General features: G+C 39.1%; 1 protein-coding gene and 2 pseudogenes across 3 annotated transcripts in view; 1 reads left to right on the top strand and 2 right to left on the bottom strand.

The window, feature by feature from the left end:
* ZFYVE1 (zinc finger FYVE-type containing 1) overlaps window positions 1–12821 on the bottom strand; it is a 45923-nt gene extending 33102 nt beyond the window's left edge. Inside the window, exons 1-2 of one of the 3 annotated variants that reach the window (XM_011370914.2) lie at window positions 12542–12821; window positions 10282–11211 (exon numbers count right to left, since the gene is read on the bottom strand). In XM_011370914.2, coding sequence (XP_011369216.1) covers window positions 10282–10764 — 483 coding nt within the window. In that variant the 5' untranslated portion in view covers window positions 10765–11211; window positions 12542–12821. Of the gene's footprint in view, window positions 1–10281; window positions 11212–12210; window positions 12395–12541 lie in introns of those variants that run through there. The other 2 variants (XM_011370915.2, XM_023537022.1) reach the window with 2 other exon arrangements.
* Window positions 12822–16443: 3622 nt separating this feature from the next.
* LOC111746144 lies at window positions 16444–16562 on the bottom strand (annotated as a pseudogene).
* Window positions 16563–17437: 875 nt separating this feature from the next.
* Window positions 17438–17556, top strand: LOC111746143 (annotated as a pseudogene).
* Window positions 17557–18585: the final 1029 nt, after the last annotated feature.

The following is an 18585-nucleotide window of genomic DNA, read 5'->3' as shown; positions in this document are numbered from 1 at the left end:
CTATTTAAAGTCAATTAACGATAGTAACCCCTCCAGCAATATTACCCTTCTCTAAATTGCCATAATATCCTTTCTATACTGCTGACATCATCCACCTTATTTCTATGTAATTTTCTTCTATTACCACTAGACTGTCCTCTCCCTAAGGGCAAACCCAGTGTCTTTCTGCCCTTTTGTATGTCCTTCAGTTGTCAGCACATAGTACGCACTCATTAAATGTTTGTTGAACTAATGATTACATTCTCAGTGCATTTCATTCATTCAACAAATATTATTTGAGTATATACTCTGTGCCAAACACTGTCTAGATGTTGACAAAGAGAAGAGGCAAAAATTACTGCCCAATGAAAATGTTCTGAAATTGACTGTGGTGGTGGTTGTACATATCTGTGAATATACTAAAAGCCATTGAATTGTACACTGACACTTTAAGTGGGTGAATTGTATGGTATAGGAATTATATCTCAATAAAGTTGTTTTTTTAAAAAGTAAATGCAACATTAAAAAGGACTGAGATACTAGTGGCTTTATCATAAAATTAACTACTTTTCTGTAGTTCTATATCAGTATTTTAACATGCTGTGTCAATGTTATTTTTATAACTGGGAAATAATAAAAGTTATATAAAAAAGATTTTTAAAGATCACTGTCCTCTGGAATGGTCTGCTTAACAGGTACAGGGTTTTCTTTTGGGTAATGAAAATATTTTAGAATTAGATAGAGGTGGTTGTTGCACAAATGGTGAATATACTGAATGCCACTGAAATGTTCACTTTAAAAGGGTTAATTTTATGTTATGTGAATTACACCCCAATGAAAAAAATGTCACTGCTCTCATGGAGCTTAAATTCTAATGGGGAAAAAAGACAAGCGTCAAACAATTAAAATATATGGTCTATAAAACGTCCAGCAACAGTGAATGGATGAACAAATAGAATACTACCCAGCAGTAAAAACAAATGAACTGAGACATGCAGCAACATGAATGACCATCAAAAACATGGTGAGTGAAAGAAGCCAGACACAGAACAGTGCTGCATGTTTCTATTTATATAAAACTCCATGAAAGTCAAATCTCTAGTTGTAGAGAACAGATCAGTGATTTCTGAGGACTGACTTAAGGCACAAGGGAACCTTTTTGGGGAACAGGAATGTTCTATATCTTCACTGTGGCGGTGGTTACACATGTGTACATACATTTGTCAAAACTTATAGAACTGTACATTTAAAATGTGTATATTCTGTAAATTATGCCATGAAGAGTTGATTTTTAAAAGTACATGTGTTATGTCATGTACTTTTGTTTTATGTCATGTCAAACAGTGATAAGTAGTGTGAAGAAAAATCAGGAGAGGGGACTAGGACTACAAGGTGGGGACACGGGTTGCTCTTGTAAATATGGGGGTCAAGGTGGGCTGCACTTTAACACCAAAACCTTTTTAGATCAATCCTTTAAAAAAAAAAAAAGCAGCAAACTCAATTTTATGTGGTAATGAAAAGAAGATGTCATGAACAGTCCAAAACAGTATGTAACCCTAAACTCATTTATATTTAGTTCTAGAAACTTATTTACTTCTGAAAGGGGCAGATATTTCAGAGATTACTCAAACTAATAAGGCACATAATTGATACTCAATAAATGTTTATGCCTGCTGTTGAATGATACATGTAAACTGAATTGAGCTCTCTCTGAAAGAAAAGGTTATGAGAGATTATGGAAAACAGTTTAGCCATGTAGATGACATATACACTGGGCAGAAGCAATTGGGCTGGAAATTAGAGGAATTTCTAGAATACTGTATGACTGCTGAATTGCTCTCTAAACTTGAACTTCGGGTGTCTGCAACTATATGCCAGAACCAGGATTTATCTGTTCTTTTCAAGCATTCCACTGTCTAGACTCAAATTCCCTGGAAAAGACAGCAATAATCCAGTCTCAAGTAGAAGGGAATCAGTAAGGGGAACAAAAATTTCCAGAAGCTACCAGAAAATAGAATCACCCAGAGGTCAGAGGCTTCCATACGATTGGTTTGTACACTCTTCTGACCAAGAACTCCAGCCTCTACCAAGATAACCACACGAATAGGCCAAACAGTGCCTCTTAATTGCCAGCCAAAAGCTATTGGAAACAGAGGCAAAATGAACAAAACATCCTCTAAGGAAGCAATCACCCTTTCCTGCCTCCAAAAGTTCCTCTGTGTCCCTTCTCATAGGTCTTTCCAATTCTTCTTGCCTGGAACTTTTTATAATCCTGTTTTCTTTCCCTTCTTCTGGGTCTCATCCATTAGCTTTCCTCTAACTTCCCATCAGCAATCAAACATACTCAATACATTTAGCAGTTCTAACCGTAGGCAGAAATGGTCTAATGGGAGCTCCTCCCAAAGCAAGTACGACTCCCCAGAAAAGTTCAGCCAGCCATCAGAAGCCCTTTCATGCTACACATCTCCAGGATAAATTCAAGGGTGGTGCAGCCAGGAGATGCATCCACAAGGAAAACATATAAAGTCAACTTAATAAGAAATCTTCCCGTTAACATGACCCCTGGTTGAAAAAGCCAAATATTTGCTCAATTCCAGAAAAATCAATCACTTCAAAGAAGTAACAGACCAGGAAAAAATAGAATCACATAAACTGGAGGTAACTTGAAATAGTTAAAAATAGGTTCCCTGGAAAGCTGACTCACAGTGATTTTGAGTCACAGTGATGGCTTATATGGGTCAAATTTTAAACAGTCCAGTACTAAACAAAAAGGCCTCCCAGGTTAAATGCCAGGAGCCTGTTAAAACAGCCCAAGGCTGGGAAAGCTCAGAAAATGCTGAGCACAAACTGAAGGCACATAATAGGGGCTCTTTTATCTTTCTGCCCATCTGAGTCATCCTCTGCCCTGCACTTCCCAGTAATCCCATACAATGCCCTTCCTCCCAGCATTATTACTAAACAAAAGAGGCTTTTACTTGGGTTTCGAGGAGTAAAAGGCAGCAATGGCGGAGGGAACCTCTGCTACTCCTGCAATTATTGCTTATTATTTTGACAGACAGCTCCTAAGCAGATCTATGGCTTTTTGTTCACGGCTCCTAAGAACCAACAGTAAATATATTCATGTCCTAACCAGAGATTGCCAAAGGGCTATCCAGCCACAGCACCAAAATTAGTCCTTACAGTATAAGACTTTGGCTATCTAACAAGAAATCGTGGGGAAGTTCCACAATTTAGAAGATTATGATCCCCCTGGCTCGTGACTTATTGACCAGAATTAAGTCCTGAGGGGTTTCTGAAACAGAGGGCCTAGAAAACAGCAAGCCTCATCAAGGTACCCTAGATCAGGAAGCAGAGGACAGGGCCCAAGGGTCACCAACAGATGAGTCTAAGATAGGAGCACAGAAATGGGATAGACCAACACAGCTGGTTTGTGGTCAAGAATTCCCATACAGTCCAAAAACATCCTCTGCTATTTTCCATTCCTGGATCCCATTAAAATATTTTCTCCTTCAGCCAATTAAAAAAAAAAAAAAAAGCCAAGTCCCAGTATTTTGAGCCACACTATTCTGGGACTGTAAACAAGTGAAGCAGCCAAGCAACGTGATGGGTCTTCTTAAAGGAACGGACTCAGTGTGATGAGGTCCACCAATGACTCTGCTGAGGGAAGAACAGAGAAGACTCACTTGGCCTCCCATTTCAGAGAGGAACCACGGCTGTCAATTCCTGAGTCAAAGAGGGCCTTTCTTACCTTCTCATTGACTACTCCAGGACTTCCTTATCACCCTGCCTGTTTGGCGTGAGGGGGCTTAATTTCAGGAGTCTTTTGGCATGAAAAGCTTCCTGGCTCTCCTAATGCCCCAGTTAGGGGACAGTCAGCAAGAAGGTGAAATTTCCTGTCAGTTTGCTGCTCTGTTCTTTTGGAGAGAGGACAGTATAGGAAGTTTGTAGAAAAGAGACAGAGAGAAAGGGATGATTATGGGGGTGGGGGGGAAACCCTGTATGGGGTTTAAATATGTATGTATATAAGAATGAAGGAAAAAAAATGACTTAATTTTTCACCTTTTTATCCTCTGACAAATAGACATTCTGATAAGATGTCTGAATTCCTCACAAGACCCAACAGCTAAGAAAATACTATCCTCTTCTTACCACTAAGAACCCTAATTAAAGAACTTTATTCTTCTAACCTTTGAGTTATTTGCTAAGGGTGTTGTCTCTAACTTTGAGATTATGGATGACTTGTCAGTGTGGATCATCTACGTATTATGGGCTCTAAAAAACAGATCCATAAGTTCTTTGGTTTTCCTGGTATAGTTTCACTGAGGCCTAGAAAAATCAATGAATATAACCCACAAAGTCTAAACATTTCACTAGCGAGGTTACAAAATACACCAAAATACTAATTTCACCTAGATTACTTCTGAGGTGTGAACAGAACCAAAAAGAGAAAAAAATGGTGTACTGACTAAAATTTTTGTTCCCGATATATTTTCCACTTCACTGGAATCCAGATCTTCTGTTCAACCAAACCTTCAATTCTTAGATCAGTTTCTCAATCTCAGCACTATTAGTGACATTTTGTACTAGATAATATTTCTGGTGGGGATGGGAGGTAGTGAGGCTGCCCTATGTATTGTAAGAATCTTAGCAGTACCCTGGCTTCTACACACTAGCCAGTAGTACATCCCCTCTACCCCGCAGCTGTGGCAACCAAAGATGACTCCAAACATTGCCAAATGCCCCCTGGGGAAGGAAAACCACTTCGAGTTGAGAACCAGTCTTAGATAATACCAAATAAGACGAATTTAGCTCTCTTTATTGTTCGAATAGAGTTCTTAAAGACTTTTAGTTTTATCAATTCAGTAAAATCTGGAGTATTAAGCAGGTGTTATTTGCATAAACCAAATGCTCTGGGATCACAACTGAGTTCTCTCATTCCCTCACCCCTCCACCCAATGTATCAGCATTCCTGTTTTACACCCAAACTTTGTCCCAAATTCATTATCTTTCCATCTCACCATGTAAATAACACCAAATCTAAGCCACCTCTCACCTCACCTTCTGCAATATTCTCCTAAGTGGCTTCACTGCTTTCCCTCTTGCCCCCGCTACAATCACCATAATCTAGATTGCACACTAAAGTCAAGAGCTATCTCTTAAAAAGTTCTATCAGGTCATGTGACTTTCTAGCACAAAGCAGAATGATGCTTCCTATTACACTTATAACCCACGCTTATTTCTAAGGCCTACAAGGCCCCACGTGATCTGGCACCTGCTTACTTACCTCTGCATCTCTTTCCTTACCACTCTCTGCAACTCACTCTAGCCACAATGTCATTCTTTCTATACTCAAACATGACAGCCCACCTTCTTTTTGTTCCCATTCCTGTCAACAGGTCTATTTTCCTAGGTAGTATTAACCATCAGGTCTTTGCTTAAAAGTTACCTCTACAATAAAACCTTCCTGTAGCTTCCAAATCACTCTTCCTTAATAATACTTACTATATGTGAACCATCTTTTTATGTGTTTTACATGTGTGAACTCTGCCTTCCTCACTTAAATGGTAAACTCTATGACAGCACGGAACGAGTCTTATTAACCATGTATCTTTGGAATCTAGAAAGTGTCCAGTACATAACATATAATAAATGTGATGAAGCCATGAATAGCTTTGGCTAGTAGGCCACAAATGGCTTACTGAGACCAAAAGTCAGTCTCTCCTCAAATCTATCATTCTACTACACACTCAAATGATAACACTACACACTCAAATGACAACAGGTAATGACAAAATTTTCACCTCTAAAAGAAAACTTTTATCTTTTTAGGTTTTCCCAAAGAAACTGAATACTTGAATCATAAGCAACAAATCTTAGGAGGCTCTCGGCCATAAAATTTGAGGAAACCACACCTAACAGTAACAGCCTACGAACTGCTAAAATAATCCTTACATACTAAAATGAAAATCATCAAAACCTACAAACACCTAGAAACATGAAAAGAAAAACAAAGGTTGGGCCTAACTCATAGAATCTTTACTGCTATGAAGAAGCATTTCTTCAATGACGATAGTCATATACTTATATAGAGCCGTTTCATTTGATTTTCACAGCAGCCATGAGGAACTGGTGAGCTGATACTATTAACCATAATGAAGGTTAATTAGAAAGTTTAAATGACTTGGTCAGAGACAGTAGGAGTGTTACAAAGCAAGGATTTTAGAGCCAGATAACCTACGCTCAAATCTTCGGCTACTTAAATGTAACTCAATGTTGGCAAGTTAACCTCATCACTCTGTTTCAATGTCTTCATCTATAAAATGCAATACTATAGATGGAATGTTTGTATTCTGCCCCCTCCCCCAAAATTCACATATTGAAATCTAACCCCAATGTGAATGTGATGGCATTAGGAGGTGGAGCCTTTGGAAGGTGATTAGATCATTAGGGAGGAGCCCTGAAGAATGGGATTATAAAAGAAACCCAAGAGTTCCCTTCTGCCATGTGAGAACAACACAAGAAGACAGCTGTCTATAAACCAGGCCCTTATCACTCAATCTGTTGGTGCCAGCATCTTCAACTTCCCAATCTCTAGAGCTGAGAAATAAACTTCTGTTGTTTAAAAACCAACCAATCTATGGTATTCTGTTTGAGCAGCCCCAACTGATTAAGATGTACAACTTACTTCATAGGGTGTGGTAGGCTGAAACTGCCCTCCCCCCACCCCCGCAAAAATGTCCACATCCTATCCCTAGAACCTGTGTATGTCACTATGTGGCAAAGAGACTTTGCAGATATGACTGAATTAAGGACCTTGAGGTGGGGAGATTATGCTAGATTATCCAGGTGGAGCCAGTGTAATCACAAGGATCCTCGTAAGAGGGAGGCAGGAGGGAGAGGACAATGTGACAATAAAAGAGAGACAGAGACAGGGATTGGAATGAGTTACACTGTTGACTTTAAAGCTGAGTAATGGGGCCACAAACCAAACAATTCAGGCAGCCTCAGGAAGCTAGAAAAGACAAGGAAACGAATCATTCCCTAGAGCCTCCAGAAGGAACACAGCCCTATCCATCCATTTTTAGAACTTCAGACCTCCCAATTATGAGAGAATAAATTTGTGTTACTTTAAGCCACTACCTTTGTGGTAATTTGTTACCACTAAATTTGTGGTAATTTGTTACAGCAGCAACAAGAAGCTAACAGGCAGAGTTATCAACAGGATTAAATGAGCTCAGACTTGTAAAATGCTAAGAACAGTTCCTAGCATCACAGTAAGAGCTTTTTAAATTTTAGCTGTTATGAGCTAAGACCAGAACCCAAGGGAGACTCACAGAAGTACTGCAGAGGCTAAGAAAATGAGGTTTGGAAATTTGGTATAATCAATCCAAATTTAAAATGCACATATCATTTGACAAAAAAAGATTCCATTTCTAAATAAATTCAGAGACTATTTAATACATTCCTGTTTATAATAACTCAAATATCCATTACATTAAAATTACACAAAAAAACATTCAATAAAATACTAGGCAGCCTTTAAATAATGAGGTAAAATCTCAATGTGCTGATCATGGAAGCTCTACAATATGTATCCTTCAGTGAAAAAAAGCTGAGGACAGAACAGTAAGTATATCAGGTTCTATTTCTGTTGAAAAATTAAAAGGATACATACATTATACGTACACATGAAAAAAATTCTAGAAAGGCATGCCATTAACTGTCAATGGTGACTGTTCTAAGAAAGGAGACTAAGGGTATGGAGTAGGAGAGAAACTCTGATCATTGTATGCCCTTTTATAACATTTTAGTTTTTTTTTTAGTAGTTAAGTGTATGATATCCATTTTCTGAAAAACGAAGTTGAGATGTGACATCGCCAATCAATCAGTAAGTATTTATAGCCTCACAACGTGCCTACCATTGTACATGATACGGGGCATAAGACAATGGTCCTGCTCTCGAGGGGTTTACGATCTAGCTGAATTTATAATCTAGATTTGTTATCAGACAATCGTCTAATCGTTTTGGACATTCACATTAGAAAACTGAACCAGATATTTTCTCAAAGTACTTTCCCAGTAGTGACTCTATGAGAATGAATCACCACTAAATAAAATTCTATGTCCAATCCATTAGTCCCAACCAATGTTGCTTGCAATTAATAAACTGTTATTTCCTGGGAAATGGTCAATATTTATGAAGGGGAAGTCTGTGCAACCCAACTATATACATACTACACACTACAAGAAAAAAAAGTGGACAAATATCATCTCTGGGTAATTGGATTTGCCTTTTTCATTACACTCCCTTATGTTTTCCTAATTCTCTACTAAGTAACATGTATCAATGCTACAAATAGGAAAAAATACACATCCTCCTCCCTTCAAAAAATATATTTTGTGACAAGGTTACTGGTTCATCTCAAATCTTCCTCTTTATGAAAGTGACAATCCGAAATATAAAGGCTGACACTAAAGAGAACTGGTGGCAGAACCAACAAGAATCATCCAAAACCAAGTGTCCCACTTGTAAAATATTTAACCCACACCGTCGCCCAATTAGAGCATAATTCATAATGAAGACACTATCGCTAACAAGGGAAGCCGAATGGGATCTGGGTCATTCTTCCATAACTCTATTAGTTCCTCTCAGCCATTCAAGAAAAGTCTGTGTTAGCAAAGTATGTAGCTGACAACAGAAGTACAGCAGAGCCCCTTTATCGATGGTTTGACTTTCTATGGTTTTAGTAGCCCACCATAAACTGTGGTCTGAAATTAAATGGGAAATTCCAGAAATAAACAATTCATAAGTTTTAAACTGTGCGCCATGCTGAGTAGTATGATGAAATCTCGCATGGTCCCACTCTGGCCTGCCCGGAACATGATGCCCAGAAAATGAATCATCCCTTTGTCCAGCATATCCACACTGTACGTACAGTACTATATTTTGAGAAAGGCTATATTCCTGTAACTCTTATTACACTATATTGTTATAATTGTTCTATTTTATAAGTAGTAATTGTTGTTAATCTCTTACTGGGCCTAATTTATAAGTCAAACTTTACCATAGGTATGTATGCATGCATAGGAAAAAACAGAATATATAGGGTTCAGTACTATCCACGTCCACTGGGAGTCTTGGAACATATCCCCTGCAGACAAGGGGGGATTGCTGTACATAGGAAACATGATGTAATCCATTTCCATAAGCTTATCCAGAGAGGAAAAAAGACAGAAATGAAAAATATTTAGTGGGTAATTGGGTAGTTTTTCAAACGGTTAACTTACATACTATCCCAATCTGGAGACTTGAGGAGTCATCACCGCTAAAAGTACAGAGTCCATGTACCACAAATACTGCATGATACGACAAAAACAACAGACTAGTAGTGGACACTACATGCTGGGCCCTGTGATAAATCTTTCTCATTCTCTTTGAATCCTCTCAACTACTATGTAGTAGAAGTGAAACTGAGGCACAGTGTTTAAATAACTTGCCCAAGGTTACACAGCCAGTGAGTGGTGTAGCCAGGATGTGAATTCAGTCTTCACTCAAAAGCATAGGCATTATACTACCCCTTCCCCAATCACCCTTGTCATACACTATTATCTCCGTGACTTGTTCCTATCATATATTACCCTCTCCCCACCTCGGAATCAAAGCAAATGTTCTCTAGTCCTTCTGTACTCCCAGGTGCCTTCAGTGGCTTTTACTCATCAGAAGCCTACACATGGAAATAAGAGACCATCTAGAGAGAACACTATCCTTATATCAAATGCGACTTTTGAAAGACCTGACTCTCTAAACTGAGAGAGCAGGTTGATGACTTATTACCTAGCCCTCTCCATGGGACTCACTGTCAGTGTTTCCCTGCACAAAGTCCCTCATCATTCACATTTATTCACAATTCGCCAAAGTGCTCTCATTCAGAAAACTGTTTTAAATCAGTTTTTCCTAATAATAATACTAATAACAGCTACTGTATACTGAACATTTATTATGCAACAGGCTATACAAACAAACACTATGCCATTTCAACCTCACAATAACCCAATGAAGTAGGCAATGTTCCCATTTATAGATAAGAATACTAAGGTTCAGAAAAGTAAAGTGATTCAGCCCAAGCTCACACAGCTGGTAAGTAACTAAATCTGACTCTTTGTAATACAAGCTTTCAATGATCTTGTCTTTTAACAGTTAAAATTTGAATTCCTCCTGGACTTTCCTTTTGAGAGCTAACTTCCAAAGACAGATCTATCTGTTCCACTGTCACATGAATCCCACTATACCCACATGTTTACCTGAATTTCTTCATTTTCATCTACTAGAAGGAAACTCACAACCTTCTCAGTCATCTTCTTCCTTTTGGTCTCTTCATCCATCTCTTCTTCTTCTAGTAACTCCTGGACCTTAGTGACATGGTACACAGTAACAGGGTGTCTCCTTTTGCTACCCCCAGAATGAGTCCTCTTCTGGCACTCCAGGCACAAGTTGATTTTACATGTCTGGCACCGCACAGCAGCCCTCTGCCTCACACTTGGCAAATGCCCATTGGGGCCCTTGCAAGGGTCACAGTAAGGGATGTGGCCAGGTCTGAGTCTTATCCGCTCATGGTTTCTCAGGCGCTCCTGCCGATGAAGCTCCTCCTCGCAGCGGAGACACTGCAGACTGCAGCACTCATCACATTCAAAGACAGCTTCGTCAGTCCCGCTGCACGCGTAACTTTCCTGGCACATTAGCCCCAGATTCAGGCCCTTCTCTGCTGGGGATGTCTGGGCACTCATACTCTGATTGGTAAGGAAATCGCGCACCCTGTAACGGTCACTGGGCTTTCCCCAGGAGTAACGACAAAGGCTTTGAGTCTGAAGACTGCACAGAAATACCACAGGGTTCTGAACACCTTAAAAAAAAGAAAAAACGCAAAAACCCTTTGGTGTCCTATTAGAATTCTCCACACACTCACAAATGTTCGATTTTTAAATTTTCTGCCTCCAAGACTCTTGTATCAGAAGCAATGTAGATTTGGTTTGATGTTTTCATCCTCCATAAAGTGCAGGCAAATATGTGGTCAAAATTAATTTGAAAGGGTCTTTTTATGGCTATCTGAGAGAGATCTGATAGGTTCACTGAGGTCATTGGTTGGGCCTCAAGCACAAGGTTTTGGTAAGGGAAGAGAGTGGTCAGGAGCTTTTCAATACAATCCAACCTCAAGTCAGTATTTCAGGGGATACCTAGAATAAAGAAAAGGAATTTCACTATCTAAAAATAGAGGTGCACCTTAAAAAACAATTGTGATTAAATAAGACACCAAAACTCCTGTGAGAAATCTCACTCTTGCTTGTAAAACTTACACTGGCTCATTCTGATCCTAGCAATTTCTTCTCAAAATCATGGTCAAGGGCCCTTTTGAAAACAACCACTACATCTAGGCCCAAGGTATTTAACAGACTTTGCTGCTTTATTTCCCAGGCTGAAATTCTCTGTTCACGCGGTTATTATTTCAGAATCAAAATCACTGAGCAAATATACTTGGAAGGACAACTTCTGCATCCTCACCTGAACCCCACAATTAGGAAACACGGAGAAAAAAACCTGTAAAAAGCTAAATAAATGATAATAATAATAAACTTTAGCTCCATCAAAGTCCTGGAATATTTTCAACTCTAGACAGATGCCTAAGAAGGACTGTAAAACTGGAAACAAGAGTCACCATTTCATGCTTGAAAACAATAATAATTATTGTACTTCCTTTTGTCCCTTCTCTAATTGCAAAAAAAAAAAAAAAAAAGGAGCAAGGGGAGACAGAACTCCTCTATAACCCACCGCAAAGCCAGACCTGCAGTGAGTTAAAACAATTTTTCTCTTGCTCTCAAAAAATTAAAAATAACTTCAAAAAAAAAAAGAAGAAAAGATAACTGGGGCATAACTGGGGCAGGAAAGGGGCTTTTGTCACAATTATATTCCTAACTCTCTTTAGCCTTGAACGCCCATTCCAACGCCCCCACGAAATGCAAAGCCCTCATTTCAGATACTCTCTACGCCTCCCCCACAGTAATCAATCTATCAATCTTATTTTAAGATAAATAAGGAAAGCAAAGGGAGTGTGAGTAGAAGACCTTATTTACACACTAACCTCAGACGTGCCCAACCAGCTCCCACAACGGAAACAAAAATCAAAATTTGTCACAATTGAGAAAAATACAGAATCGGACTTCAAAACAACACCTCACCGCCCGCTAGGCCAAGCAAACAATCTGCCCACTCGGCTCCCTACTTCGACACTTCTCTCCAGCCAGGGATTCCTCATCCTTCCTTCCTCCCGGGCAATACCACCACAACCCAAGGGGCAGAAGCAGAGTCTAAGAACAAAGAAGGTCCCCCAAAATCCCCCCACGCTGGCAGAGGCCAGAGCCGAATCCATTGTTTATGCCACCCCACCCCCACCACAGCCGCACCCGCCCCCCCGCTTCTCCCGGGGGCAGCCGGAGCTCCCGGACTATCGCTTGCCCAGCCTAGGGCCGTGCCCTTCCCTTCCCGACCGCGGCAGCCCGGGGACCCCACCACGGAGCAGCTCGGCCGTGGCAAACGGCGTCGGGGTACCGCGGGGCGCCGGTGGGGGCGGGGGCTGTTCCTCAGGGCACCGGTGGATCCATCCTCATCTCCATCTCCGCCCCCCCGCCTCCTTCGCTGCCTCCCGGGCTTCCTCCTTTCCTGTTGTCAGTTGGGATCAGCTGATCAGAGTGAACTTCTAACAGCTCGGACTAACAGGAAGGCGTGAGCGGTGGCAGCCCAGGGAGGGAGGAGCGGGACGGGGTGGAGCCCGACGCCGGCAGAGGCGGAGAAGGGCACGCACAGCTTCCTGGGAAATGTAGTTTCCCTAAGGCGCTTCCTCTCCCACATCCCGGAAGTGGAGGACCTGAATGACTACAACTCCCAGTACCGAAGAGACTGCTCTTGCGAGGAGGTGGTGAAGATAAGCCATCCAGCAGTTCGGGACATGGAGTTTTTGCATTGACTGCGGTTTCCGTAGGTTTCAGCGCGTTATTTTGGGTAGTGGCTGGAGAAGGAATGGCGCTAAATTAGAGAACTGTTGTAATGTGTAGTGTAGGCGAGATAAGTAATTCCATTTCAAGTAACCCTTGTTGCACACCGTTCATTTGGAAATATGTAAAAACAGGCAGTTTCCACTTCCCTAATTTTACCTTGTACAAAGTAGGAAAAGACCAGAAAGAATTGATAACAATATAGATACTCTTGTGTAAGTTTTGTTAACCATTAATTTTTTTCTCTACCTTTTACTTTTCTGACCTTTCTTTACATAGTTTCAGAACTTCTGGATTTTAAATCATCTTTAGGTTAGGTAGGGTATATTTTCGGATAAGCTTTCAGGCTACAGAGCAAGCTAATGGTTAACAGTGTTATCTGGCTTTATGTAAGAGGCAATGTATTTGTTTAGTGTTTTCATTTGGGGGTTTTTTTTGTTTGTTTCTTGGAACAACACTGAAAGAAAGCCTGATGAAATGAAAAGAGCAGTGGTCTAAGATGCCAAAGACTGGAAGCTTGTTCCAGAAAGCTCTTGGGTAAGTCACTCAACCTCTCCATGGAATGAAGAAATTGTACTATGTAAACTCTGAAGTCTCTGCCAATTCTAAAGTTCTTTGATTTTATCTTGATAATTGTTAACCCAGGAGAGAATACTAAGGTTAAGTGACTTGCCAAGGTCACACAGCAAATTATTGACCAAGCTGAGACAAGAACCCATCTCCTAATTCATATGCTCTTCTACATTATGTTTCAAGGGACATATTTAGATCAATGGTAAAAACCAAATTTACATAATAGTGAGAGCCATGTATGAGAGTTGTATTGCTGAAAATTATGTTTTCAAGACTGGACAGAGAGCCAGCCATTGGACTAACTGTATAACATGACCGAGAATTTTTGTCCTATGCCACATCACAAACTAGGATATTAAGAACTAATCTATCGATAGCACTTTAAAACTTCATAGTTTTAAAGAGAGAAGAGGAAGGGAGGGATTTTAGAAAGAAACGAGATAACAAGTCTTCAGTTAGGTTCTTGAGACTGGCTGGCCTGTCATAAAATTTCCCTAGAGTGTTTTGTTCCTAAAACTACCACTCTAATTTTTTTGTAGCCCTGATAATTTGCTCCATATTTCTAATTATAAAATGAGAATATTAACATATCCTGGGAACAAATGGTATTTAATTCTTTTTAAACCCAACACAACCCTTTCAAAACTATATTTTTTGAAGTTACAATAAGAACCCTTTAAAGTATAAAAAAGGGTTGCCTCTAAGGAGTGTAAGTAAGGTGAGCGAGACTTCATTTAAACACGTATGTACTCTTGAAATTTTTTCTAGGTAAAGGGGTAATATGTCAATAATAATGAAAAAAAGTTTATTTTTTTTTTAAGAGACGAATTATCAGAGCTGTTTCTGTTGTTGATTGTTTTTGCTCACTCTCATCTTTTATGTGCCTTTTTTTTTTTACTGAGGTATTTTCTTTGGAAAATTATTTCTGGGAATTTTTTGAAGCCTAGGATAGAGGTATTCCTTCAGAGAGGATTTGCTTTGGCTTCTGCTGAAAGGAACCACTTTAAACCATATTCACTGTTTCAGATTTTTCTTTTTTAACCACTAGGAGGTGTAAATTTAGATTATATATTTCTGGAAGATCTGTCATATGGATCTAGTGCCCCCTCTACAGCTCCCTGAAATCTCTTCCAAGACAACTTTCATTCCAGTCTGTTGGGTGGGAGTGTGTTTACTTGCAAGTCACCCTTACACTGAAACTAGAGCTCTTTGAGGTTCCAGTTTTAGACTTCTCTCTTCCACCAGGCCCTGGGCCTTGTATTCTGTCCTACTTGCCCCATGAGGCCTAGAAAAACCAAGCTTAAGTTGCCAAGTAAGGTACATACCCTAGGGAAAAAGTGACAGCATTGTTCTACTTACTCTCTGGATCCTACCTTCACCTAGATTTTGGTCTGATAATTACTTATTTTCTTGTTGACTCCAATATTTTACCAACATATTTTGTTGTTTTCAGTAGGATGACCTGTTTGCCATATTATGAGCCTTTTTACAAAAAAAGAACAGTCAATAATAATATTGTAAAAACTTTGGAGACAGATGGTTACTAGACTTATGTTGTACACCTGAAACTAATATAATATTGTATGTCAACTATACTTTAATAAAATTTTTTTAAAACATTAAAAGAAATTAAAGAAGAAATAAACACATGGAAAGACATCCTGTATTTTTGGATTGAAAGACAATATTGTTATGATTGTAATAATCCCTAGATCGATTTACAGATTTAATGAATTTTCTATCAACATTTCAACTGCTTTTGGCATCAGTGTCTGCGGAGCTCAGTTCCTCACAGAAAATGATTTTGTGGACAAGAATCGTGCTTCTCCAATTTGGGTGCGTAACTGAGCACAAACAGCTATGAGAAACCACAGGATTGACATGATGCCATTTCTGGGAGCAATCCATTTAACTTAAGGAATCGGAAGGGAAAAGCCAAGCAATGTATTTATCTGCCTCACCTGCCCAGCACGCTTCCCTTCCCCAGATGCAGACTGTCATCAGGAAAGGATGTCTGCTGCACTAAGAAAGTCTAAATCCAAGGCGCCCTGCGGTACCCCAGGGATTTGGCCATCTACTTTTCCCAGGAGGAGTGGAAATGGCTGAGCCTCACTCAGAAGGATTTGTACGAAGATATCACATTAGAAAACTACCAGAATGGTCTCTGTCGGACTCTCCTTTTGGAGGCCAAATGTGATCACCTTATTGGAGAAGGGGAAAGCACCCTGGATGATGGAACCAGCATGAAAACACCAGGGCCTGGATGAGGAAACCGAAGACCAGAGAGCTTTAGTGACTTGCACAAAATCACCCACCTGAGAAGTGAAAGCAAAGCTGGGTTTGAACCCCAATTTTTGGTCTCAGAAGTTCAGATCTTAATACTCTCATCTCCACCTATCATTTTCCCTGCCTAGACTTTCATATCTCTTTTTGGAGCATGTGTATGCTGACTTTAATGATAGTCCTAATAATAATGTCCAAACTTGCATCATTTTCTTCATTCCTTAAAAAAAAATTAAAATCTTTTCCATAACTGTTCATTTTGACTACTTTTCAAGAACTCATTCTCTTTCCTAATAGATTCCTCTTTGGTCATGTTATATGTTTTTACAGTTTTTTATGAGTTTTTTTTTTAATTGTGGTAAAAAAGTGTATAGCATTAGATGTAACATCTTTAAATGTACCATTTTTAAATGTACAGTTAAGTATATTCACACTGTTATGCAACAGATCTCCAAAACTTTTTCATCTTGCCAATACTGAAACTCTATACCCTCTAATTACTAGTTCTCGAATAACCTCTCTGTTGTCTGTGTCTATGATTTTTAAAATTTTTTAATTTTTTTACACCTACAGCACCTGGCCTTACTAGGTGGTCTCCCATCCAAGTACTAACCAGGCTTGACCCTGCTTAGCTTCTGAGATCAGACGGGATCGGACTTGTTCAGGGTGGCATGGCCATAGACTTCTTTCTACGATTTTGATTACTGGATACTTCATAATAATAGAATTATACAGTATTTGACCTTTTCTGACTGGCTTTTTTCACTTAGCTCAATATCCTTGAGGTTCATGTTGTACCATGTGACAGGATTTCCTTCTTTTTAAAGGCTGCATAATATTACATTGCATGTATATACAGTTGGCCCTCCATATCTTGTTTCACATCTGTGAATTCAACCAACCACAGATTTAAAATATTTGGGGGCAGGGGGGAATTTCAACTGTTTTTTTTTTCTTTTCTTTTTTTTTTTTAGAAACAGACAGTTGATCTTAAAATTCATGTGGAATTGCAAGGGACCCTGAATAGCAATGTTGAAACAATCTTGTAAAGAACAAAATTGGAAGACTCATACTTCCTGATTTCAAAACTGATAATAAAGCTATAGTGATCAAAAACAGTGTTGTACAGGTATAAGGATAGAAACGTAGATCTATGGAATAGAATTGAGAGTCCATAATTAAACTCATCCATTTATGGTCGGTTGATTTTTGACAAGGGTTTCAAGACTATTCAATAGGGAAAAGAGTAGTCTTTTCAACAACTAATGCTGGGATAACTGGATATCTACATGCAAAAGAGTGAATTTGGACCTCTGTTTCACAATATATACAACAATTAACTCAAATGAATCCAATACCTAAATGTAAGAGCTAAAATTATAAAACTTTTACAAAAAAATACAGGTATAAATCCTCATGTTGTGAATGTTTGTGTTTCCCCCAAATTTAAATGTTGAAATCCTAAATCCTGGACATGGTTCCATTGTGTAGCAGTAAGCATGTCTGCTTTACATGCAGAAGGTCCTGGATTCATGCCCCAGTGGAGCCATGGTCCATGGTCTACAGCCATGCCACCCTTAATAAGCCCAATCCTGTCTGATCGTGGAAGCTAAGCAGAGTCAAGCCTGGTTAGTACTTGGATGGGAGACCACTTAGGAAGACCAGGTGCTGTAGGCGTAAATAATAATAAAAAGAAAGAAAGAAAAAAGAAAAAATCCTAAATCCCAAAGGCGATGCTATTAGTAGGTGGGGCCTTTGAGAGATGATCGGGTCATGAGGATGGAGCACTCACAAATGGGATTCCACACAGCTCCCTTGCCTCTTGTACCATGTGAGGCTACAATAAGTCTGTGACCTGGAAGAAGGCTGTCACCTGACCACTGGCACCCTGATCTTGGACTTCTAGCCAGAACTGTGAGCAATAAATTTTTGTTTATAAGCTACCCAATCTGTGGTATTCTGTTTTTGCAGCCTGAACAGACTAAAACACCTTAGATTAGGTTAACAGTTTTTAAAATATGACACCAAAAGCACAAGCAAAGAAAAACTAGGTAAATTGAACCTCTTCAAAATTAAAAACTTGTGCTTCAAATTAGACTATGAAGAAAGTGAAAAGATAACCCAAAGAGTGGAAAAAAATATATTTGCAAATAGTATATCTGATAAGGGTCTAATATTCAGAATACATAAAGAACCCTTAAAACTTAATAAAAAGTCAAATAACCCAATTAAAAATGGTCAAATAATTTAAATAGATATTCTCCAAAGAAGATATACAAATAGCTAACAAGTGCATCAAAAGATGCTCAACATCATTAGTCATTAGAGAAATGCAAATCAAAACCCCAATGAGCTATCATTTCAAACCCAGTAGGACCAGTATAATTAGAGGAAAAACAGAATAACAAGTGTTGATAATGATGTGGGCAAATTGGAATCTTCGAACTTTGCTGATGGGAATGTAAAATGGTGTAGCTGCTATGGAAAAGTTTGTCATTTCCTTAAAAAGTTAAACAGAAGTACAATGTGATCCTGCAATTCCACTCCTAGCCATATATTAAAGAGAATTGAAAACATATTATCAAAAAAAAAAAAAAGCAAACTTGTACTCAAATATACATAGTACCACTATTCATGGTGGCATATCCATACAAGAGCATATTATCCAGCCGTAAATAGGAGTGAAGTACTGTCGCATGGTACAAA

The sequence above is a fragment of the Pteropus vampyrus genome, unplaced genomic scaffold (genome assembly GCF_000151845.1).
Source record: "Pteropus vampyrus isolate Shadow unplaced genomic scaffold, Pvam_2.0 Scaffold177, whole genome shotgun sequence".
Classification (NCBI taxonomy): Eukaryota; Metazoa; Chordata; class Mammalia; order Chiroptera; family Pteropodidae; genus Pteropus; species Pteropus vampyrus.
This window is presented reverse-complemented; position numbering and strand designations above follow the sequence as displayed.